This window comes from Clinocottus analis, unplaced genomic scaffold, assembly GCF_023055335.1.
Source record: "Clinocottus analis isolate CAN_PGR_092001 unplaced genomic scaffold, fCliAna1.0.p SCAF_5, whole genome shotgun sequence".
NCBI lineage: Eukaryota > Metazoa > Chordata > Actinopteri > Perciformes > Cottidae > Clinocottus > Clinocottus analis.
Genome location: NW_027176207.1, coordinates 6,396,580 through 6,423,820, shown reverse-complemented (window position 1 = coordinate 6,423,820; position 27,241 = coordinate 6,396,580). Strand labels below are relative to the sequence as shown.

At 40.1% G+C, this 27,241-nt stretch overlaps 1 protein-coding gene across 6 annotated transcripts in view; it reads right to left on the bottom strand.

Annotated features, from left to right (window-relative positions):
• The window catches only part of dlg2 (discs, large homolog 2 (Drosophila)), a 186,238-nt gene that overhangs the window by 132,178 nt on the left and 26,819 nt on the right, over positions 1-27,241 (bottom strand). For 3 of the 6 annotated variants that reach the window (XM_068601063.1, XM_068601064.1, XM_068601066.1), the window contains one exon: positions 24,192-24,260. In XM_068601063.1, the coding sequence (XP_068457164.1) occupies positions 24,192-24,260 (69 nt within the window). Of the gene's footprint in view, positions 1-19,684; positions 20,030-24,191; positions 24,261-27,241 lie in introns of those variants that run through there. The other 3 variants (XM_068601069.1, XM_068601070.1, XM_068601071.1) reach the window with 1 other exon arrangement.

Sequence of the window (27,241 nt, the reverse complement as noted above, 5' to 3'; positions counted from 1 at the left end):
ACCACTGATCCTTCCAACTGCAGCAATCCCTCATTCACTAAATCTCTCTAAAAAGTATGAGACTTGTCGGTGTTTGAAACTCTGTCAAGTACTAAGTTACTGTTTAAAGTGTACTAGAAATAACATGTCACCCCTCATCACTGTAACAGGCGAGCTTCACAGGCTAACAGAGATTAAGCAGTTAATCCGGGAAAATGACTGGGAAGGCCTCGGCATTGAATCTCATATGGCAGATGTGCTCAATTCCACATTTAAAGGCTGAGGTTGAAGATACAGTACAACAATTAACATATGCAAGGACTAAGTCATGTATTTTGGTTGCTATTGGCTGCTGATTGGGCACAAATGTTTAGATGTGTGCTCAGAAAATATTATTCAGCTTTACCAATAGTTGATATCATAATGATCAGGCCTCAACAATTAGGGTTGCCAGGTTGCCATTGGAAAATATTTTTAGAAATTGGCTACCAATTATTGGTCTTTGGTTCCCATCACTTTTTAACAAAGAAAAATAGGGACCACAAAATGTACAGGCTAAAATAAATGAGTGATATATAAATACAACTGTTACAGAACAGGAACCAGACAACACTGCACACGTGTTGGTGCATCTGTTTCAGAGACGATGGCAAAGCTAATGAAGTCGTTGGACTGTGTGGTGAAAAGTTCAACTTAGCCCTCAACATCACAAAAAGGAAATTTGTGAATTCTCGGGAGGCGAAGAATCCCGCCATTAACTTTGCAAAGTTTGAAAGTCAGTGTTGAGCACTGTAATGTGTTTTTCTTTTCCCCAGTGTCCATACTCCTTTGAATTAATCACTTCCAATAAGTAACCTTCATAAATTTAAAACTAGTATTGATATCTGATGTTGTTTGAGCACAGGCAAAAACTGTTTGCCTCTTTCCAAAGAGCAAAACCAATGATTACTGGGCCTTATTCCTCGTACCTGGCTTCCTAAGTTAGCTGGAAAATTTTCAGGGTAAGATGAAGCAGGTGTGGCTTATCGGTTCCACAAAGCAAGTTTGGTAAAATCACAATAGCAACACATCGAAATCCCATAAGCTGCTCCAGTGCAGGTTTAGTGAAACTTACTAGATAAGCTGGCCACTCCACCGGGAAAAAAAACAGCTTGTTCATTCATTGATAAAGGAGCAATAATTGTTATATTAGTTTTATAGGCAGGGAGTTCTTTGAGATCTCCAAGATCCGTTGTTACATCATCATGACTTCCTGTACGAGCGCTATCAATTCTGCCGAGAAGACTTTATTTACGCGACCTTCTAGTGCCGTATATTGAATACCACACGGCGCAGCCGAGCATTGGACAGACTGGATCACAGCCTTGTGTTTTTTTGCGAGTGGTACATCATATGTTCATAAGTATATATTCATTTGTATACTACTGGCAGCAGGCACATTTAAATAAATATAATCTGATTGATTTGTGTGATCAGGCTCTTAAAATTTCCGATACATTTTCCCTACACTGACGCATTCAACTTGTCTGATATTTTGCGATGCTTATGTCTTGCAACAGGGGCGGTGTTATGCTGCATTCACCGCAAAAGCGCTGTGAATATTCGCAACACATTTGCAGTGAACGCAGCATTCGACCTTGCAATGATTATGGTCTTGACTTCCTCAAAGAGACTGTTTGAGGGCGCATCCGCCTTCGAGAAACTGAGACGGCCTGATGCCAATCATAACCCGCGGTAATTTAAGCTGAATAATAGGACATTTGATCGACTTTGTTGAACCATGTACAAGGAATGGAGCCCTGGCCTCGGCCAGTTACTCCACCTAGTGCTCGGAGGAATATTACACTTCAACACAAATCAAATCCACGGCTCCTACATCATCTGTATCCTGAAGGGCATTACAGATTTATGTGGGTATGAGCAGAAATTAACGGATCAATCAATTATTGATCACAGAGACAAAATGAGAACATTACTGAATCTACCTGCTCTGTTGTGGAGTAAGGTAAACTGCAAAGAAACAGATAACTTACTAAATATGATGATTCACCAAGCATTTCAGCAATAAGTCCAATTAGGTTCAAGGTGATAGTTCTTTGTCAGGTCTTCTTAGAATGTAATTATTGTGTGTCTGCAAACCACAACTGCTGCCATATATATATATATATATATATATATATATATATATATATATATATATATATATATATATATATATATATATATATACATATATATATATATATATATATATATATATATATATGTGTGTGTATATATATATACATATATGTATATATGTATATATATATATATGTATATATGTCTATATGTATGTATATATGTGTATATATATGTATATGTGTATGTATATATATGTATGTATGTCTATATGTATGTATATATGTATGTATACATATATATATATATATATATATATATATATATATATATATATATATATATATATATATATATGTGTATATGAGAGGAGAGAGAGAGAGAGAGAGAGAGACTGGCAAATCTTCTTTAACAATGAGATGGGTCTGCTGGCTAAAGCCTAGTTTATGCTTCTGTGTCAGGTCGACGGCGTACCTACAACGTAGCGACGCCATCGACGCACCATCGACGTGCATCTCCAAAAAATCCTAACTCCGCGTCACGTTGACGCGGACCACAAGTGCTGTGATTGGTCGGCTTAGAACGTAATTTCCGGCAGTTGCTTCTTTTTTTTTTGTTGTCGTACAAACTATCTCCGCAAACGTCTTCTCTGTCGCCTGCACTTCAACATTTGCAATATAAGCATTTGCTCTTCAATTTTGATGAGCTCCGACTCTATAACCCCTGAAACCACACAGCCACACCCCCCTGGCGGCATGGCCTTGAATTGCAGAGCAACGCGGTCCCTCGACGCAGAACACAAAACGACGGCGTCACGTCAACGACGTAGGTACGGCGTCGACTTGACGCAGAACCATAAACTAGACTTAACAGTGAACCCAATGAAGGAAAATCACAGAAAAATAGGCTAAACGTGAGGCGTGTGTCCACAGAGATGTGAAAATGTGATGTGAATAAGGTTTGGCATACTGTATGAGGTGTGTGTGTGTGTGTGTGTGTGTGTGTATGTATGTATGTGTGTGCATATGTTGTGCGTGCGTGCGTGTGTGAGCACGTGCGTGTCTTTATGTGGAGTGTTATTATTCCAGCATGTTGCACATGCATTACATAACAGGAATGGCTCCACTGTCGCTGCCACAGAGCTCTGAAGAAGAAGAGGACGACGTCACTGTTTCACCAGAGCACTTTGAACAGAGCAGCTGCTCTTCTCTAAACGCTGAAGAATACAAGCGTTCACCAAGAGATGAGAAAATTACTGAGACGTCTTGTCTGCATAGTTTCACACAAACATTATGGGATACAACTTTGTATGATGACCTTGCATTATAAGTATATTAGTTTACATATTAATAAGAAATTATACTCTCAATGTAAATATTCTCAATGCTTTATAACAATATGTGTAACACATTATGAAACATTTTATAGGGTAATAGTGAATTTAAATATATATATACACACACAGTTTGAGCTTTTCATTATGCATATTTATAATGTGATTGCTTGAAATGATCATTGTTGCTTTTTATATCACAGTGAAAAATATTTGTGTCTATTTAAGAACACAGTACATTATATTTCATTTAGCTGACGCTTTTATCCAAAGACTTATAATAAGTCGTATTCAACCATGAGTACAAACTCAATAAAGAAAGTAAGATTTCCACAAGAAGACCAAACTACAAAGTTCTATAAGTAAGTGCCATTTAAGTGTTACTAAAGTGCTACTTCCTTTATTCAAGGTAGGTTGGAAAAGATGTGTTTTTACTTTCTGCTGTCCTGATGTCAATGGGAAGCTCATTCCACCATTGAGGAGCCAGGACAGCAAACAGTGGTGACTGAGTATTTAGCTCGCAGTGATGGAGCTACAAGAGGAGTCCCTCATAATCACATTCTTACTATTACACTAAATTACATGAATGCTTATAACTACAATTAGACAATGAGCAGATAGTAGATAGTGTTACTCAACTTTAGAACACTAATGAGTAACCACCATGAATGACACGTCTGTATCCTGTGATTAACGTCTGTGTATATCGCATGACAGAGTATTCTATATCATCAGCAATATTGCAAGCTTGCAGCCTCCTCTAATGTCTGAAGGTTAACACATTTCTATGAATAAGGATATAAGGCTTCATAAGCTTCATGGAAAATGTGACACTACATCACACAGAAAAAACAGCAGGTTTAATGAGTGAGGCAACTGTTTAAACCGCCATAACAAGGTGAGTTGAGTGGATCCGTCTGGTTAGCTCAGCAGGTGCCTGACTGATCAATGACATTGTACATTCACTTTGCATAAAACTAAAAGGAGCACGTCACAAAGCCGAGAGAAAAACAAACCTTTGGAGTCAGAACTCGTTGGGACAAGTGGAGCTTTAACAGGATAAGTGATAATTTTGACCTGCTGGTGGCGATTAATTTGACCAGGATTCAGACATAACAGGGCTACAAACCAATGTCCTGTGAGGAAACCCTGCTCAGGATGTTAGTCATGATGCTGGGCTTTTCCCAGGACCACCTTCAGAAATAAAAAAAAGAGAAGAAATAAGCCAAGCTTTAAATATATGTTATGCCACAACCGTGACCTTCAGGTTTCTGAGATCCACAATCTCCCGCTCCAACATCAAGTCCATCCACAAAAAGGCCCAGCAGAGGCTGTACTTCCTGTGCCACCTCAGGAAATACAACCTGCCTCAGGAACTGCTGATCCTACTTTACTCTGCCATCATCCAGTCTGTCCTCTGCTCTTCCATCACTGTGTGGTTTGGATCGGCCACCAAACAGGACAGAGCCAGACTGCAATGGATCATCAGGTCTGCAGAGAGAACTATTGGTTCCAGCTTGCCCTCCATCCTGGACTTGTACACCTCCAGAGTCATGAAGCGGGCTGGAAAGGTCACCTCAGACCCTCACACCTTGGACACAAGCTGTTCCAACTCCTTCCCTCTCGTAGGCGCTACAGAGCACTGTACGCCAAAACCACCAGACACAGGAACAGCTTCTTTCCACTAGCCATCAGTCTGTTGATTTAATGTCTGTTGTTTTATGTATATTTTATGATGTCATCACCCTGAAAATACAGGAATATTGTATATTTATATTATTGTTGTTGGAGACCAACAAAATCTGAATCCCCTGAGCTATGGCCACGCATGTTTGAATTTGGGAAATCAATAATGAAAAATAATACATAATTTCAATGTCAATATGATGGATGGAGCTTTGAAGCTTCCAGCTATTCGGTACAGTCCTGTTGCCTACCCTCACCTATCACAACCTGCCATTTTAAATCCAAATTTGATGTGTGCAGCGTCATATTTCCTCAACACATTTTACTGGTGCAGGGTTTTTGCACTAATGAAATTATCTAATATAACCCATATCTATTGACAAAAGTTCAGCTCAATTCAAACTCATGATTATGTTGGAATCTGTGATTGAGAGCCTTGTGAGCAGCCTGGGAGAACACAGTTAAAGGCGATTTACACTCTTGCAACTACAACTGTACGCAGTTGCATCAACGGACTCATTTTGGTTTACAGTTCCCGTGCCTTTTCTATACGCCAGAACAGTAGGTGGCGCAACGACCGTTTAGAGTCAAAATGCACACCGACATTGACCGATATCTACCTCCAGGAATTTACTGCCATCTGTGTGTCCTTGTACTCCGTCAAAGACGGGTTATATAAATGCTCATATTTGCGGACCTCTTTAGCCAAACGTTCTTCAACAGGATCCATTGTTCGTGTTTCTGCTGTGGCTTTTAAAAATAGCGATATTATGCTTTGAAAACGGAAATGCAAGACTTAGAAAGGAGTCTCGCATTTGCGTAGGTTTGTCAGGTAGTCAGAAATTTTGGGCGACACACGCAAGCACGTAACGCAAGATTGCTGATGGGACTACGCAAGGGGCCCTTGCGTGTCATGCGTGCTTGCGTCTCTGCGTAAAACCCGAGTATAAATGACCCTTAAGTACTGGAGGGCTCGATGTCAAATCTTTCCAATGTTATGTAGCAGCTGCACTGCCTTGATGCAACATTAACTTTGCAACAAGCTCACACCTGACGTCAGCTGGTTAGCACATATTAACTGACGAAGGTCAAAGTCATGAGAAAGAGCTTTTTTTGTACCAGCAGCTGGTAGAACAGACCTTAACTTTAAACTTTACATATGGTCCCAAACTTTCACAATTTCCAGATTCTGAAACATAAATAGATTCCTTATAAGAAGAGGAAGCATCCTCAGTAATACAGAGAATGAACAACAGGCCATTGTCTTCAGCCACCCGTACAACATGCTGCTCACATTACAGACACTTCCAGATGTACTGTTGTGTATTCTTTCATGTCTCATTTAGAGTGCCAAGGTTCACACACCAACATGTATCTTGCTTTGGGAGGTGAGCTCACAGTGGTGGATGTGGAAGATGCACTTGTCTGCAAACTGAATGTAGGGGGAGGTTTAAAAGATGTTGTATAGAATATATTTTTGGTTCCAGCCTTGCTGTTACCGTGGTAACTGTCCATCGATTCCGCAGCATTAGTGAACAAAGAACCAAACGAATCCCCGCCCCCAACATTTCATATTTATTCATTTCTTCCCCAGAGAGTGTGAAGTTGAGCTGGAGGAGGAAGAGGAGGAGAGAGGGTGTTACAATGAGGAGTGGAGAAGGAAGGTACGGGAGAAATCTGGGGATGGATGAGTTGGAATCAACATGAAACTGGTCAGAAATGACTGCTTTTGGCATCCACACAGCCATTAACTTGGCACAGCTAAACCTACAGGATGTACTGAGAGACAACTCAGCAGAGCTCCAGGGTCCAGGACTGACCATGACAAAATCATTTTGATTTACATTAATATTATATCATTTATGTCTTAGCAAAGTCACTAGTACCTATTTATCATTAAAATAACTCATTAAACAATGACTTGTGTTTTATATGTGTTCTGCAATTAATATTATTGACATTTCATGTCCAAAATAAAAGATTGATAACCATCACAATATATTAATTATAGACTATGTCGTGTGTTACTTTCTGAAAAAAACTGCAAGAGCTCTACTGCTCACTCAGTCACTCAGTCACTTGTCAGTCACTCCCTCGTCATCATCGCTCATTCCTTTTGTATCCGGATAAGCATCACAGCTTGAATGAGAGACAGGAGAGATGGACGAGAGGCGGAACAGTCGGTAAAGTCCGCGAGTGAGAGAAGTTACTTCACAAGGCGTTCTCCAAAAAGAGAAACGTGGACAGCAAGACCAGAGTCTTTAACCAGAGTCTTTAACTGACTCTTTAACCAGAGTCTTTACCTGACTCTTTAACCAGAGTCTTTACCTGACTCTTTAACCACAGTCTTTAACTGACTCTTTAACCAGAGTCTTTACCTGACTCTTTAACCACAGTCTTTAACCTTTAACCTGACTTTTCTATGTTCTAGGCAGTTCAAAACGAGTATGTCTCTCAAGTATGTGTTTAGATGATTATTAAAAGCTTGATGTGAAGCTTTGCTACGAGACAAAGCACAACTCTTTTGAGCAAAAGTATCAACTCACATCCAAAATGACATTATTGTGAAGTACAGGACCTTTGCATGAGGACATTTTCTCAAAATGAACCTTGTTGAACATTAGTTGAACACTCCTGGTGTAGAGAGAGTAGAGCAGTGGGGAGAGCACACATCCCTAGGGGGCATCAGTGCTTATAGTCCGGGTGCTAGATGTGATTTTTGTGAGTCTTATTAACCTAATCTACATGTCTTTGGACAGTGGGAGGAAGCCGGAGAACCTGGAGGGAGCCCATGCTGACACGGAGAGAACATGCAATATATATACTGCTCAAAAAAACTTAAAGGAACACTTTGAAAACGCAACAGATCTCTATGTGAAAAAAAAAGTTGGATATCTATACTGATATGGATAGTTTAATGTCTTCGGAACTAAAGGATGCCACATCTTTTGATGGAAATAAAAGTTTCAGTCTACAGAGGGGTGATTTCATAGACACACCAAAAATCAAAGTGAATAAAATATGTGGCATGCTTGTCATTTTGCCTTAAAGGTGATCAGGTGATTCAGGGCCATTCAAGTGCATCAATTTCTTCATCCTCCTGGTACTGCCTGCATACTCTTGCCACAAAAGGCCGGACATTGCCTTAGCGTAGGGTCTGACTATGGGTTCAAGGATTTCATCCCGGTACCTAATGGTACCGGGATGACTGATGTTCTCTAGCCTGTAAAGGTTTGTTAGTCCCTCCATGGAAACGCCTCCCCAGACCATCATTGACAGTGGCGGCTGGCGAACGCAACCGCTGACACCATTGCTACAGCGCTCATGGAGAGGCTAAGCACCATTCTCCCACACGGACAACCAGACAATTTATCACCCAAGCTTACAATGGGGCTGCAGTCAGCTCACTACGTGTCCGATGCTCCGTGCATCAGCTGATCGTGCAGCAGGCATCCCCAAATGTGGACATGCTATTCAACCAGCTACAGAAGAGACACATCGACCCTGTCTTCATTAAAGGACTTGTTCAGAGGTTCACAGACAGCATTCAAAAACATTATGTAAGTCTTTTTACCTGCATTAAGCTAAACTATCTGTCAGATGAGATGTTTTTATTTTGAAGGCGACTCGCTATGTGAGCCAGCTGTATGTTAAATGCTACAGAAAATATGTTTTTGTATACACGTTATGAACAGTAACGGTATTAGCACTCCGCGGACGAAACACATGGTTAGTTAAAGTTGGCAGACACAATCCCCCATCTGTGAGCTTTAGCATGCCTTGTCTTTTTGTGTGCATGTTTGTCTCTGTGTGCGTATGCGCGTGTGTGCGCTCTATTAACGCAAACTAGTAGTAAGCAAACATATTTATCGTTTTAGTGCCTTTGTAATAAGATGTCCTTATTATGTCAAAGTGTTGGAATAAATATTAAATATTTAACTGCAAAGTAGTAATGCGTGATACCTTTTTTGCATTGAATCATACCTGGTTGTTTGCTGAAATTAATTCGCTAGCCCTACCCAATAAGAAATCCACCAGCTGCCACTGATCATTGATCCACCACCAAACCGGTTCTGCTGATCGAGGTTCTCCTTGGCTTCTCCAGACTCTTTCACGTTTATCAAAGGTGCTCACAGTGAACCTGTTCTCATCTGTAAAAGCACAGGGCGCCGGTGGCAAACATGACATTCTGGTGTTCTATAGCAAATGTCAAATCGAGCGCCACAGTGCTGGCAGTGAGCACAGAGCTCAGTACAGGACGTCGCACCCTAACACTACTCTCATGAAGTCTGTTTTTCAGTTTCAGTTGTTTGCAGAGACCTTCACACCAGTGGCCTGCTGAAGGTCATTCTGAGAGTAGAGAGTGTGCAGGCAGGACCTGGAGGATGAGGGAATTGTTGCACTTGAATGGCCCTCACAATCCCAAGACCCACTGAGTGGAGCTAGTTACCTGTCGGGGATAGAAACGTCAGTCAAGGTTTCACATTTATAAAATCATACCACAGAACTGCATGGTGGGAAGTCCTGTCAATCTCCTTCGTGACTCTTTAACCAGAGTACATAAATGAGTTCAGGCTATTGGCCCGGCCCTCCACATTATTTTCTGTTCCTCATGTGGCCCCCTGGGAAAAATAATTGCCCACCCCTGCCTTAGACCGATATGGGAGGACATCCCACAAGACACTATTGGTCGTCTCATTAGGAGCATGCCACAACGTTGTCAAGCATGCATACAAGCACGTGGGGCTCACACAAGATATTGAAAAGCATTTTGAGTTGCAGAAATTTCCTTTTGGGAAAATGGCCTGCCACATAATTTTTTCATTTTGATTTTCGGGGTGTCTATGAAATCAAGCCCTCTGTATTTATTTCTTCTCTGTATTTCCATCAACAGATGTGGCATCGTTTCGTTCTTAAGACATTAAACTATCCATATCAGCATAGATATTCAACATACTTTTTTGTCCTCAGAGGGCTTTACAATCTGTACACATACGACATCTCTGTCACAGGACCTTACATTGGATCAGGAAAAACTCCCCAAAAAAAAATTTAAAAAAAATTTCAGGATGAACTATCAAAACTATCAGGATGGACAGAAGCAATAGATGTCATGTGTACAGAATGAACACAACTGATGTGTTCTCATGGTTGCTTAGCGAAAGGGTCACAAAAATAAATCCACCTGCAAAACGACATGCAGCTCTACGTGAAAAGGACGTAGCACAATGTTGCACAGAACGCAACAGAAATACACCGACCATGACCTCCAGCATTACGAGCCACAAACCAAAGAGGTCATGACTGCAAGTATGGAACTTCTTCAGAGCTATTATCAACCCAAACCAGGGACCGGGAAAGAGAACTTAAAAACTTGCCTTCACTGGGCAGAACACAGAACGCAGACCCAGATCAACTAAAAAAACTCTTTCAATGAAGACCAGTGGAAGCAGTTATCAAAGTAATGCTACCAGCGCTGGACAGTTTCTCAGTAGAGCACTATACACTTCAGTGGAGCGGACATCTTCTTCAGTAACTTGATAATGCAACTTATCATTTGCATTTCTCTCCTTTGTACTGTATAAAATAGTGCAGCAGATTTGACATCGCAGACGGTCTCCTCTGCTGCATTCCTTATTCCCACACATTGCACCTCTGAACTGCACTGTTGGAATGTGACTGACTACATTTGACAAAGTATTGTATTAAATTAGGTACATAACTTGCCCTTTGAGTCTCTACTTTATTTCAGAAGGAAATACTGTATGTTTTACTTTACATATTACAATTATATTGTATAACTCCACAAAAGTACAGCTTTAAAGAATACCCTTATAATCAATGAGCAGATTGGCAAAAAATGTATGTACAACTATTTTGATAATTGTTTATTGTAATCGTCATTTTTCATGCAAAAGTGCTTTAAGTGAGACCAAGAAGGAACGCAGCAGTAAAGTGGGGTCATGTAATCACTGGAGAGCTGCTCAGGCCGACTACTCTGGACCAAACGGCTCAGAGGCCCAATTCCAGTGTCCCCCCTAAACCCTCAAACCCTGAACCCTCAGGAACCTACTGAAATCCCCTCTTAAGTGGTTGAATGTGAGAGGCTGTGAGGGCTTGATGGTGTAAATATGAATGGGCCAGCACTTTGCTGCAACATATCACATTTTAAAAAAAAGTGTACAAATATTGTGTATTTATTTTATACATTTTATTCACAGATTTTAAACATCTTCCTCACGAGATGAGAAGTACTTTAAAATGTATTTACTTATTATTTTGTATTCATTGTGTTGGTATTGTGGCTATTTGGGTGATTTTTTTTTGCCTTTTATCTGAGTCAGCAGATCCTCCCAAAGTAATGTGTTTGTTTGTTTGTTGTTTGTACTCAGTGCCAACTTTTCAGTTACACTATCCCCAAGCAATATGATAACCTTGTTGGGACAGCCATATTCACATTTTCTGCCTGAATTATTTGTAAAATCAATAAAAAAAAGATTAAATAAAAAATCTATTTACTTGTTTTTGTCAAAACAAAATATTGATCAATGTAAAAACAATATTGCTCTGATTTTATGTGTTTTTATGTTCTGTCTTTATTCCATAAAGTTGTGTAAATGTTATTCATTGGGCTGATCACCCACGTGCTCTTTGTTTACCTTTTTTTTATGTCTCCATTTTTCCGTTGGGAACTGCGTGTTTATTGTGTTCATTGTATTGTGGATAATTCCCTTACCCACAATGTAATAATAAACTTGACTTACGGAAAGGCTTCATAAAGGAGTCAAAATGTCTGCCAAAGAGCCTTCAAGCACCCGACGATGTGATAGTGGGACAGAACTAAACCCTCACGGACTTCGCTGGAGCGCGCTTAAAGTCTGTTCGTCCCTCATGGACCCTTACGAACTCACAGACTTTAAGCTTGAGATTGTGTCCAATATTGATTCTGATTCATCAATGTGTATTGTCGTACAATCAACCATATATTTTAAATTGTATTGAGTGGTAATAGTTTCAATACTTCTTTTATAAAGATACAGATTTCTTTATAAAACCTCAGGAAACCATTGTCATTTAGAACAAACATTTTTTCAACTTTTTCTATATTTAGACTTCATGGTTTGCTTTTCAGCTTGAGAATGCAATGCAGCAGCTGGAGTCACAGCACTGGGTCACTTTACAGACTTCAACTGACAAGCTAAAGCAGAGAGGAGACACGTCAAAGCTCCCTTTGGCATTTCTATTTGAACATCCCAGGACAACACTTTATTTATTGTCAGATGAAAGTACAAGCGCCTTATCCTCCCTCCATACAGACGATACATACACATAAACAACTGAGATAGAAAATTGGAAAATAGGAATACTACATCGCCTCGGGCATTTTAGTGGTGTGTATGTTGTTGAGCAAAACCAGGACATTATGATTTCAACCCAAACCAGGGATCGGGAAAACGGAGGGGTTTTTTTAAGTTTACTGACACACTTTTAGCATTTCCTATATTTCTTATGTGTTGCTAAAATACTTTCAACATGTTTTACTGCAGAATTTGTACATTATGAAAAGTCCCTTTAAACACATAGATGGTGGTGTACACACTTGCTTTGCTCTGTTTATTGCTCTTCCTTTTTGTCTTTGTTGGGTTACTGTCTTGGAGCATTAAAAAAAAGAATTAGATTTTAAATGTTGCAAATATATTAAAAATGAAGAACAAAAACATAACAGGACCAAAGGTTGTGAAGTATTCACAGCCTTTGCTCAATACTTTGTTGATGCACCTTTGGCAGCAATTACAGCCTCAAGTATTCTTAAGTATGATGCTACAACTGTGGCAAACCCATTTCTGGGCAGTTTCTCCCATTCTTCTTTGCTATATTATGCTCCCATACTTCTCAAGTTCCATCAAGTTTGATGGGGAGCCATTTTCAGATCTCTCTAGAGATATTCAATCAAGCCAGGGCTCTGTCTGGGCCACTCAAGGACATTCACAGAGTTGTCCCGAACCCACTCCATTGTTGTCTTGACTGTGTGCTCCGGGTCGTTGTTCTGTTGGAAGATGAACCATCACCCCAGGCTGAGGTTCAGAGCACTCTGGAGCAGGTTTTCATTGAGAATGTACATTGCTGCATACATCTTTCCATCAATCCTGACTAATCTCCCAGTTCCTCCCACTGAAAAACATCCCCACAGCATGATGCTACCATCACTATACTTCACTGTGGGGATAATAGTAACCAGGTGATGAACAGTGCTTGGTTTTATCCAGACATGACGCTTGGCAACCAGGCCAAAGAGTTCAATCTTTGTTTCATCAGACCAGAGAATTTTGTTTCTCATGGTCTGAGAGTCCTTCAGGTGCCGCCACGCAGGCTGTCATGTGCTTTTTTACCAAGGAATGGCTTCCGTCTGGCCACTCTACCAAACAGGCCTGCTCGGCGGTGGCTGCAGTGATGGTTGTCTTTCTGGAAGGTTCTCCTCTCTTAACAGAATAACGCTGGAGCTCTGTCAGAGTGACCATCCCGTCACCTCCCTGACTAAGGCCCTTCTCTCCCGATTGCTGTTTGGCTGGGAGGCCAACTCTAGGAAATGTCCATGTAGTTTAAACAGCTAATCTACCAGAGAAACAGATTTGAAATGTGAATGAGCGCTCTTAACAGATTCTCAGCGGCCACGCAGCAGGGCTGGAAGCTACAGACTAAAGGCAGAGCAACAGAGGAAGCTGTGCAAAAAGAAAATAAACTAATAGGGAAAATAATTAGAATACATTTTTTATTTGTGACAAACAATTACATTATAAAATAGCTATAACTTTGTGATTCTCTTTAAGCCAGCAGAGAAGGCTTAGCAGGCCCTGATGGCCCGCCACTCGTAGACACACAGGTGAGTCCACTTTGACCACAGGTAGCTAATTCCACTTGACTTGACAAGAGTCACTGGACTCCTTTGAAATTGTATTAAATTAACGTACAAACTATCTTTTTAATATTTAAATGTCATCTCATTTAAATATGCAGCTTTTACACATGAAGAACAGACTTCTATACAACCAGAGGAGTCGCCCCCATGGTGGTCAGTAGAGAGAATGCAGCTTCAATGCATGAAGCATAGACTTCTATACAACTACAGGAGTCGCCTCCTGGTAGTCAGTAGAGAAAATGCAGCTTTATGAAGCATGGACTTCTATACAACTAGAGCAGTCACCCACTGGTAGTCAGTAGAGAAAATGCTGCTTTAAGATACTTAAGCGTCAGCTTCACCTTTTAGAACAGGAGGTTTACACCCACTTCCACCACACAAAATGACTTACAATAGGTCAACGTTGTTTATAGATCTAGTTGCTTTTGCTCCCAAAGTGAAAAAGATTAAGTAATTTGACTTTCTTCTCACATTCATGCACTTGGACTGCCCAAGTCTGATGTCCACCCACCAATGCCCCAAAACCCTTGTGGGAAACACTGGAAATAACAATTAATCAAAAGAGAAGAGTATTTATGCATACAAGCTTCTGTGAATGTTTTGCAATTACAGGAAAGTGATGCTGATGCATTTCCACTAATTGCAGAGAGAGTCCCGAGAAGTGAAGTACTTGTCAAAACAATGAAGCACACCCTCTTTCTCTTCAGATGTTTTTTTTTTATTTTATGAAACAACTCACAGTCTTTTGGTATGTAGGTGTTATGTTTTTACTTCTGATTGTTAGTAATAATTTTTTAGTTGTAGAACGAAATCTGACCTTTACTTTCCTGAAATAGATTATCATTTTGAAGTTACCCTCTATTTTTTTAAGATGTTCAATGAGAAAATAAGCTAAATATGGCAAAAGAAATAATTATAATTCGTGTAGTGTATTGGAGAAAAACAATTACATTATAAAATAGCTATAACTTTTAATTATTAAAAAAAAGAAAAAAAGAAAAATTATAAAATAACTATAACTCTTTTTAATTCCAAAGACTGCGACAAAAAAACTAGAAGAAGATGCTGTGTAACTGATATTAGCCGATAACTGAGCCACCGTTCCTTGAGCCACTTCCCACACCTCCCTCTACAGCTGCAGCCAGCCACGCCCCGGCCACACTGAGCCTGTTACTGGGGAATCTTTCTTGAGGTCTCAGCCCACTCCACTTAGACCTTCATTAATGTCATTAATAGTTCAGTTGTTAGTGTAATAGGAATAAATAATAAACAAATGGCTTGGTGCTCACCCTGCATGCCTGTAATCTATGAAACCATAAGGACATACTTCAAGTTCTCTCAGAGTTCACCCATTGTGGTTGTTTCTTCAATTGTAATTGGTGAATCAATGTTATCAACGAACCACAAAGTGTCATCAGAATTCAAAGAGCTGTAACATATATGCAGTACATACGAAAGTATTCCAGCCTTTAACGTTGTTTATATTTTGTTATGTTGAGGCATTATGCTAAAATATTTTCAAGTAATTTTCCCCAGCAGACTTTTCATCAAATACCCCTAAAACAAAAAAGATCAGTAAATATCACACTAACATGTGAATATCTTTTCTCAGTGATTACAGCTTTGGTTGTGTTGGGTCTGATGAGACAAGCTTTGCACACCTGGATCTGGGTATTTTCTTCCAATTATTTAATTAATTATTATTTTCATAATCGATTAATCGGTCGATTATTTTTTTTCAAACGATTAATCAGATGAAACAATGTTTTTCTCAAAAAGCAATAATTTGCAACCTCGTATTACAAAAACAGAACTGACGGTGCAAATTCACAGTGCAAACAATCTTAACAATAAAAAATTCATAAAAAAATAAAGAAATACAAATCAGAAAACTTAACAGAAACGTCAGAACTTGTTCTCTACACTCACAGACGCACACGCACGCAGACTCTCATACACACACACTCACAGACGCTCATACACACACTCACACACACACACAGACACACAGAATCACAATCACAGAGGCACACACAACAAAAGTTATTAATTAGATATCGAACCACAAATCCAAGCAGCACTTCCTCTGCATGTCACAAAGCCTTATCATACCGAACTGTTGAATGTAGGTCGGCGTTCTGCACCTCAGAGGAGATATTTACACATTGCTTCTTTTGAAGCCCCCGGTGTATTTTAAAACCCATCCATCCATTATCTTAACCGCTTATCCTCATTAGGGTCGCGGGGCGCTGGAGCCGATCCCAGCTGTCAAGGGGCGAAGGCAGGGTACACCGTGGACAGGTCGCCAGTTCATCACAGGGCAAATGTTTAAAACGAAGAATGAAAATCACTCCAACAGCATAGTGCTGCCACCAACATGCTTCAGTGCTGGAATGGTGTGATGAGTGGTGCCTGGCTTCCTCCTGACATAATACTTCCTTCTGCTGACACAGATTGTGGTTAATTGGTCATGGTCCATGCCTACTACTCATTATATGAATTATTTTCTGTCATGTTCATTGAATGTGCTGTAACTCTGTTACGTTATTCATTCTGGTCACATAAAATCTATTGCTTCTGTCCATCTGGGGAGAGTGATCCTTCTCTGTTTCTCTCCCTCAAGTTTCTTCCCTTTTTCCCCCTGTGAAAGGGTTTTTACTATCTTTGTTTGGGGAAGTTTTTCCTGATGTGAGGTCCCGGAACAGGCATGTTATGTGTACAGATTGTGAAACCCTCAAAGGCAAATTTTGTATTTGTGATTTTGGGCTATTGAATTGAATTGAATAATACTTAGAGTTGAGGCCAAACCATTCAATCTTGTCCGGGTGGCTAGTTCTGAGAAGAGTCCTGGTTGGTGACTTTTCCATGTAGGAATTATTGCGCATAATCCTTAATATTTTTTTGTAGTCTTCCGGAGTCCTGTGCTTCGACACAATCCCGTCTATGAGCTCAGCAAGCAGCGCCTTTGAGCTCATAGCTGTTTTTGCTCTGATGTGTATTGTCATAAATGCATTCTCACTCCAAACTTGTCAAAATCATTAATCATGATCAGTGTCTCTCTGGTTCGAACTATGATCTCTAGCATCAGTTTTAGACGTGTCGGGAACGGCCTGTCCATTTCCCTTGTGTCTTTTCAAAATAAACTTCCAGATTTATTTAGTTTTTAGGTTTACTTAAGCAGCAAAACTACTTGGTTCGGCGAAGGAAATGATCATTGTTGTGGTTAAAATAAGTAAAATAAATACACTTGTTACGTTACTGTCGCTATGAAGTACAGAAGTTACAGAACAAAATACGATAATATAAGTCTATCTATCTATCTATCTATCTATCTATCTATCTATCTATCTATCTATCTATCTATCTATCTATCTATCTATCTAACAAAAAAGCCCTTATGCATTACATAACACGCCCATGGATTGAAAACTGCATATCATAATGCAGTGCACATTCATTATGGAGATCTGAATACTTAAGATAGTAGAGCTGAATATAACATTCACAGTGTCATAAAGACCACTCACAACAGGAGTTCTAAGAGGGGTGCTAATGAAGGGCTTAGTATGACTTCTGTTTAATGAACTCTTTATGAATCAAGATACAGAGACCAGAATAACTGGACAGTTATAACTGTGACAGTCCTGTATCACAGAGGAGTGGATATGGAGGACATCATTCATGAGGTTTACCATTGTGTGAGGCTGTTAAACCTCATATAAAGCATGTTAACAATGCTGTCATGTACTCCTCCAGATCCATCCCACAGTTCAGTTTGGAAAGCATCTGATTTATTTTCTGAAAGTTAAATCTTGATTTTGATTTGACGTATTTCAGGTAGCAACATGGCAGTAGACTTCCCCTCAAAACCATCAATCAGTGACTCTGAGCTAATTTTAATTGTAATTTTTTGAAAAAGCTTTAACTTTTAGCCACCAAGTCATAGCTGTTAATACCTTGTATTGACAAAGCCTACGTTCAGAATATGTGTCAGCACAGAGCCACTTGTGAAGCATGTCTGCCTGAATGCAACCTTACACACACACACACACACACACACACACACACAAACCATCCAAATGTTTCTTTTGAAAAAGAAAAAAAATAACTCCTTCAATCCACTGCATTTTGTGTTCCATCTCCTTCCTCTCACAGAAGCATGAGGCACTCTGAGTGAAGGGCAGCACATTAAGGCTGACTTGGTAATGGCTTCCATGCTAACCCAGCGTGAATATTTCAGCGTCGCTTTCAAAAAGTCAACATGCGAACTGACTGAAGAGTCTACAACGTGTACTGAAGAGAGACATGTATGTGTCCATCATTAGCACTTTCCAGCCGGACACTATAGGCTAACTCTCTTACTGGATGTAGACTAAGCCTATATTTAGGCTGCAAACCACTCATTGGAGATTTTCCGCATAACTGACAAAGAGAGCTTTGTCAGTTCCACTTAGAATAGTCCATGTGAGAGGTCGCTGAGACCTTAGCGTGATGCTCATAGTAGGCAAGCTGCTTCTGAGGGAGTTACCTGCTCACTGGTTTCTACACTGTGGCTACTTGCATGCAGACAGCTTTGGTAAGTTATATCATACACTATTTCATCAACATGAAATGATGACCATTCAGGATACTGCTTTTCTCACATTTGGGAAACAGGACCGAGCGAGAGGCTGTATTGGGAGCTAAATGCTCCTATAAGCAGGCTAACATGCTAACAATAAAAGTGTCAACATGCTGATGTTTAGCAGGTATGAGCTTACCATCTTTATTATCTTACTTAGCATGCGTACATTTGCTAATCTCTAAAGTATTGTACACATTCAAAATGATTTGATTGACCTGATGATGGGACAGAAAACTGCAGCTCTCCCTGTACTGTACTTCAACACAACAATGAGCGCCTTATGATACCTGCTTCAAGTGTCATGTAGATGACAAATTTCAAATAAAACCATAATTATGTAAGAGGAAATACTTAAACTTCATATTCGTGTTGGCAAAAATGTATTAACATATTAGCTATGAAGAAAAAGATACAGTGTCCTATTACAAAGTCGTAAAATATTGCTGTGAGCGGAGAACTCCTCTCTCCAGTGATGCAATGAACATAAACACAGTGAAGAGCATACAATCACAGGCTCATTTTCTGATAAAAATACTGCAGTTCTGCATATGTCTATTCTAATGAGGGAAACATTTTGTTTGGAAACTGCCAGGTGCTCGTGAGCAGAGTGCCGCAGCAGAACCATGGCTGAAGTTCAAACCAACTCCTGCTGTCATAGCTCAACAGAAAGGCACACTGTAAATGTGTCATTCACACACTCACACAAACACACACACACACACACACACACACACACACACACTGTCAAGAAAGAATAACCCACAGCACTAAAATACACTAAAAGCACACGATAGCAACGATGATGAATCATTCATTCAATTCTTCACTCCAAAGCTCATAGCGATAAGGTGATGAAGACGAGCAGGACCCTAAAGGAAGACAAATACATGAGTGCACGTGCAAACATTGGGAGAAAGCAATGTGTAGACAGAGCTCCTCTCCTCCTGCACAGTTCCACTCCATGTCTCCCTTTCATCCCCTCTGATTTCACCAGTGAATCATTCAATCGTGCTGTGTCGCTTACCTTAGTGGTGACAATGCAAAGACAATCCATTCTGGCCAGACAAGAAAGAAGCTATGCCCAAATTCATCCCCACTAATATCACCACTGGAGGTAAAGCAGCAGGAAGATGAAAAAACAAAGATACTAGTGTGAGGAAGCAAGGAGGAAAATAAAGGTAGGTGTTGCTGAAGAAGAAGAAAAAGAAGAGGGGGTGGAGATGAGAAAAAGAACACACGCGCGCACACACACAGACACACACACACACACACACACACACACACACACACACACACACAAACGCTGGTGAGGGAGACAAGCCACGGCGGACAGACGTTACTGCATGTGGGCCCCTTGTGAGGATTGGGATGCCTCCTCCACAGCGCTAAAGGCGATCAGGATTCCTAACGCTATCTCAGAGCGTGCGTCATCAGCCAAAACATGCACATACACTCACACACATACACCATAACACACACACACACACACACACACACACACGCACACACACAAAAAAACGCTTAGTAGCCTGACTGGCCTCCCGAACAAACAAAATTCATTCCTCAGCTTCTCTGTCTCTTGATTTCAGTTATGTACTTTAAGCATACGATTGGAGACACAAGAGAAGTATGGAAACTGGTCCTGCATTATTGGATCATGTGTGTCTATCTCTCTCTCTCTCTCTCTCTCTCTCTCTCTCTCTCTCTCTCTCTCTCTCTCTCTTCCTCGTTCTCTCTCTCGCTCTCTCTCTCTCGCTCTCTGTCTCTCGGGCAGAACCACTAAGCAGTGTTATGCGATGGGAGATGGGAGAGAGAGTGAGGGAAGAGAGTAAAGGACAAGAACGTCAGCTCAGCGGAATAAATTAGATTCCCATGCTCTCTGACTGGCTGGCTGTAGCTGCTGTGGCAGACTGCTGGAACTCAATAATAACACACTGGCTTTCATTTTATCTGCAGCAGCAGTGTGTGTGTGTGTTTGTGTTTGTGTGTGTGTGTGTGTGTGTGTGTGTGCGTGTGTGTGTGTGTGTGTGTGTGTGTGTGCGTGTGTATGTGCATTAATTCCTACCCAGAAAACCTTTAGTGAATTATTTTACCTGTATGCAGAAATTTTGAAATGGGCAAACATGCTTGCCGGCTGCAGGTAACTGCGTGTACACAGACTTTGTACATTGACTCTGACAAAGAAATTATGAAATAAATTAAATATAGATTCCATCATTATGGAATATTCATGCCCATATAATTAAAACTGTAAACTGTATATTTTGACAACAATTATAAGATCTGTCATTTAAAATAGATTCCATTAATGAAGAACTTTGTTGATATAATGTGTATTGTCCAGAGCATTTATATTATACCTAATTAAGATTTGACAAAAAGGTCTTATTTTGTTCTGTAAAGACTGACAAAGGCAACATCACAATGCAACAGTCAGAACAACAAAAGGGGTTTTGGAAGGAGAGGGGAACCATATATTTCTCCTGGTTTCAATGAAGTAATTAAGAACAAATACAAAATGAGGTATAATCTACACCAGGGGTGTCAAACTTATTTCATTTATGGGGCCACATACTGCCCATTATGATCTCAAGTGGGCGCGGGCCATATGTTTGACGCCCCTGATCTACAGGATGAAGTGAGCCCTTTTCAAAATGCGCAGCATCTCACACAGGTCGTAACAAAGGAACAACAACAAGGCAGCCCACATGTAACGTGTATTGTAGAGAATTGTTTGAAAAATGATGACATTCATATTACAATTAAGTCTTGGTTTTTAAACATAAAACACTCATAGGGTGAAAGACTGGCTCTAATTCTACAAGTTTATTCACCATAACCCCCTTATCATTATGTGGAAGCGTCAAATATGACTTAAAGATACACAAAGACTGCAACATACCGCTTTCATCAGCAGTTCATTGCAGTCTTTGTGTAACTTTGAGTGACAGATTGAGACACACATCATTGAACGAGGTACTTAACCACTACTTGTATAACAGGTTGTCTTTGTTTCTTTGCACAAGAACTTATTTTGGCAAAAAGTGTAACACTTTCACTTCAGCTTCAGTGTAGTAAAACCAGCAGAACATGTCACCACCTACAGCTACAGATGTGTACTGTCACCACAAAGGGACACAACCACTTCTTCGTCAACAAGACTTGCAAACTGCACTTTCAGAAGTTCTTACAGGGCATAATCCAGCGCAGCATTGAAACAAAACTCAATCTTGACTAATGCTCACACAGCCACGAAAGAAATTACAGCAGTCAAAGAAGTATCATGTAAAAGTACAAACAAATCAGTGTTGTTAAAAGGCAAAATGCATCCAGTCTGTGCAGCTTTCCAAAGGGGATCAAACACACAAACTACAAATCAGACTGTTTTGCTGTTGGATTCCAGGATTTACAAGCCTTACTGACGGAATGTAAGAGAAAGATGAACTGTCTTTAAACTAGTGACTCATATATCCAGCTAAACAGGATACATTTGCCTATTTGTCTTTTTGACTTTTTACTCAATAGGACTTAATAAAAGAAAGGATTTATTAAACCACAGCTTGAAGGAACTTTAGAAAGTTCTTTAGTCAGTAAAAAATGTTGAAAATGTTAAAAATGGTAGTGCACCTACGCAGTGCACTACCATGTAAGATATCACAGCACATAGAAATCAGTAACCTGCCCTGTCCCAAGTAAACTAAGCCACTCCCACTCCAACTCTAACTGCTAGAAGCATCTGAACTGCAACATATTTACCACCCCGTACCTGTTTGCAGGAGCCATCCTGATGAAGAGGTCTGTTGCTGAGTTGGACCTTGATTACTGCTTTCATTTGTGGACGAAGCAGTAGCCTACACTGCCAATGCCCCGTCGACCTTTCTGAACTCCCTCAGCGCTCACACTAATCTTTCTCAGGCAGCTCCCACTTATTGCATTAGAGAGGAGGAATGCTTTAACCTCCTTCGTTAGGGCTGTCGCTTATATACACAGACTAGGTGTGATATATTTGGATTTGCCTGTTTATATGAACAGTGCTAATTGAGTTATTTAGTCGTAGGTCCGCTGTATACTTGACTTTGAAGCTTTCTTGTCCCTAACCCCAACACACTCTCCTCAGGAGTCATTCTTAAGTCTGTTCTCAGATTTCCCTCCATGTAAAAATGAAATAAGGGCTTCATGCAGATAAATCTCTGATAAAACTGTATTCATTCTAGGAAGCATATATGACAGGTAAAATGTCTGCACTGTCTATTTTTATTTAAATCCTATATTTTCTTCACTAAAATGAAAGATATTGTCACCTTTTTCACATATATGTTTCTCACTTTGTGATCTTCTAAACGACACACAGTGACAGAACACATAACACAAACATACAGTGGCAAGTACTTCAACGTATTGATTGAACAGAGGATCTCATGTATTTAGTAACTTATCACAACAATACACAAAGGGACCTTCCGTCTGTTTTCAGAGGTTTGCATTTCTGATTCCCAATGACCCTAACTTACCCTAAATTACATTTAGCTGACGCTTTTATCCAAAGCGACTTACATTTCACTCTTTACACCGTAGACACAGTAACAGGGAGCAATTCGAGGTTAAGTGTCTTCCTCAAGGACACATCGACCTAGGCTAGCAGAGCCAGGGCTCAAACCACCGATTGAAAGATGGGCATGCTAACCACTGAGCCACAGTCACCACTTACAGATAGATAGATATATACTTTATTAATCCCCAAGTGGAAATTTGTTGTTATCAACACTTTACAGACACCAAATGGAATAAACTAAATAAAGTGAACACACGGAATGACAGATATATACAAAATAAAACATTATATATATATATATATATATATATATATATATATATATATATATATATATATATATATATATATATATTATATAAATTAAATTAAATGCAAACATGTAAAAAATATGTAAAATACTTAAAATGTTTAAATTTCAATATGAAACAAAGAAGCCATGCACTTACTATAATCGCATATTCGTGCAATGCCATTCTGTTGAGGTGCGTCTCATGGATGTCTGACTCTAAATTAAATACACCGCCAACTACTGATAGCTTTCGGGTCACAACACAAAACCTACGCAGCGCGACCTCTGCTGACATGAATGTGACTGTCAAGCTCGTGGGAGCAACTTCCGGGTCACAACACAAAAACCTACGCAAAATTGAGAAAGAAGATTTCCACGCAGTATTTTAATTCTCGATTAAGAAAATCAGATAACGGGTCGTTTTTCGTTTTCTGTTTTCAATTATCAAAACAAAAAACGGAAAATGGGTCATTTTCCGTCTTTTGTTTTCCTATTTCTAAACGGAAAACCGCTCGTTTTCTGGCAATGATAACACATTTGGTGAGCTGGTGTAATAGAAGGCAAATGATACCACAAAGTTAAATCGAGACACACACACACACACACACACACACACACGCACACACACATGCACACACACACACACACACACACAAAAGGAAGGCATGGCTTCCAGAGAGAACTCACCTCAGACGTCTTGGCACCGATCTCTTTCTGCTCCATCCCGCTGGGTTCTGAGCTGCTCGGCTCCCTCTGCTGGTGACAATAAACAGCTGCATAAGTAACTCCACGCAACCACAGTCAAACTGAAACACACTCACCTGAGTAACAGCCAGTAGAACAAGGAAACAAAGGGCCAGTATTTTATAGATTAAATGCATTGTGATAATTAAAGACCTTTACTAAATGCTGGTACGCTGGTATGAGAGGTTTAACACTGAAGTTGAGTTGGGACAGTGAGATGCCTACATTATATGCTCAAAATAGCAAAGATATCATCTAATATGTCCAATGCTCTGACTGCATATAGTAAATAAATCTAATCTCAATCATATATATTCCATCTGAAGCACTTATCCTATTCAGGGTCGCTCGAGCTGATCACAGCAGACATTGGGTGAAGGCAGGGTTCACCTGGACAGGTGTCTAGTCTAGCTCAGGGCTCATTAGAGACAGACAACCATTCACACTCACATTCACCCCTACGGGCCATTTAGAGTCCAATTAATCTGAGCTGATGTCTTTGGGAGGAAGCTGAAAAACCTGGAGATAACCCAGAGGGAGCCCATGCTGAGAAAGCACCATTGTGCAGCCTCATAACGTAAATGCCATTTGTAAATGTTTACAGTCAACCAACAAGTACAAATGTATATCACATTAAATGAATGTGCAAAACCAAAGGAGGATGTAGTTGTAACGGTCATGTAAGAATTGGCAGTGAGAGATAGATGGAGTCATCATTGGCTGGTTGGTCTGTCTGCTGCTCTGGTAAGTCTTTAATTAGAAGCTTGGATAGCGTAAGCTGACATGTGCCCGTGGCAACCAGAAATAAATCCCGAGCACACTATGACACACTACAAACCCTTAGTGCACGCAGACTTGCTTTATCCTGTCTTCTGTTTATAGCAGCAAGCTTTAAGCCAAATGCTATAGCCTCTGACTTCAAATACAACTGCATTCTTCAGTTATTCAGTTTAACAAATACAAAATGCATATTATGCATAAATTCTAGGAGGGGAAACAATGACATTGACATTTATGTAGTTTGTAATATATGATGTAAACTCAATTCAACTCTTCATGTAGCCCAGTGGTTCTCACCTGGCCTGGCTGCGGGAACCACCATCCCCACTGAATGACAAGGACCCAAATCGAGAAGAATGTACAACTTCATAAATTCACAAATTAATTTAATAAAAATATTGTGCAGTTTGAACCTGAGAAAGTACAGGATATCACCGTATGCCAAACACTCAAATAAGCCTTCACTGCAACAGAATCACAAATTTATAGCTATTTCATGATTAAAAAATATATTTTATTTCCCCATTCACTTATTTTCTTGTTGTACAGCTCCTGTCTTCCTCTGCCTGCAGCCTTGAGCCTGCAAAACAGTTTAAGAAGGCTTTTGCAGATTAAACTATACTGGCTGATTTTGGTTTATTGTCATGGACTGCAACAAATCAGATATTTAGTTTGACAAGATGGGCATGTTCTTTTATGTACCAGTCCTGCAATATGGCGTGGACGTATAAGATTGGTCAGTGGCCCAGCATGACCATCAATATGTGCTTTGATTGCTCAGTGGAGCACCATGACTTCTGTGTCCACCTGTTTTTCTGTGTCCACCTGTTTTTCAAAAATACTACATTTATTATAATTATTTGTCCATATTAGCTTATTTTCTCATTGATCAACAGAAACGGTCCAGACCAGAAAACAACTCCGTTACACTGATCATGTTTACAGACACAAACTCTGTCAGCTGTTAAAGCCGACACATAGCTGATCCAACTGTAATTAGCTGTAATCAGCTGTGATCAGCGGCCAGTCAGCCTCATGGTGTGTTCACACCAAAACTATTCCCTGTGGACTCTGTGTAACACTTGGACCTACAGCAGCGATCAGCTGTTAAACTAAACTGCTGGCAGTGACCATTTCCACAGTCTGCCACTGCCTGTTAGTAAGATACGTCTGCCAAACTAGTCAAAATAGAACATCAAATAGGCAACTTAAAATGATATTCAACAACATTTTAGATGCAAAATACCTCATGGATTCAGATAAAAATTGCTCACTCGCTATCTTTAAGCCTTTTTTTTTACTGTGGACCTTGTGGAGAGATGTCAGGAAATGACTGGAAGAAATGAATTAAGGTCCAAAGCAGGATTTGAACTTGGTATGTTGCAATTCAAGGTTGGCACCTTTAACTCAAAACCATTGACTCATGATACATGACTTACTGTATCTTTCCCTAAATGGCTGCAAGGAGGAGTAATAATGTACACAAACATATTCACCCCAGATGATGTAGTGCCTCTCTTATGTTAAAGTCGGACAAGACTGAAGTTATTTTACGAGGCCCAGAATACATCAGAAATCAACTGATATAGTTTCTCTTGATGCCATTACTCTGGCATCCAACACCACTGTAAGGAATCTCGGCGTTATCTTTGATCAGGACTTGTCCTTTAACTCCCACGTAAAACAAATATCAAGGACTGCCTTTTTTCACGTACGTAACACTTCAAAAATCAGGCACATCTAGTCTCAAAGTAATGCAGAAACGTTGATTCACACATTTGTTACTTCAAGACTGGATTGCTGTAACTCTGTATTATCAAGCTGCTCTGGTAAGTCTCTTGAGTCTCTCTAGTTGATCCAGAATGCTGCAGCTCGTGTACTAACGAGGACGTGGAAGAGAGATCACATTACTCCTGTATTAGCTGCTCTCCACTGGCTTCCCGTAAGATCAAGAATCACATTTAAAATCTTTCTGCTCACCTACAAAGCTTTAACTGGTGATGCGCCATTATTTCTTAAGGAGCATATAGTGCCATATTACCTCACTCTTTCTCTCCTTCTGGATACATAATTTTCTGTCAATACACATTACTAACTCTACGTCTTCCCGGGAGCCTCTGTGTTTCCTTGCCTTAAGTTTCCATGAATTGTGGCTGTGTCTGGAACTAGTTCTGTCTTTGGCCATGGCCCTGCTGATGCCCCCCCTCTCTACC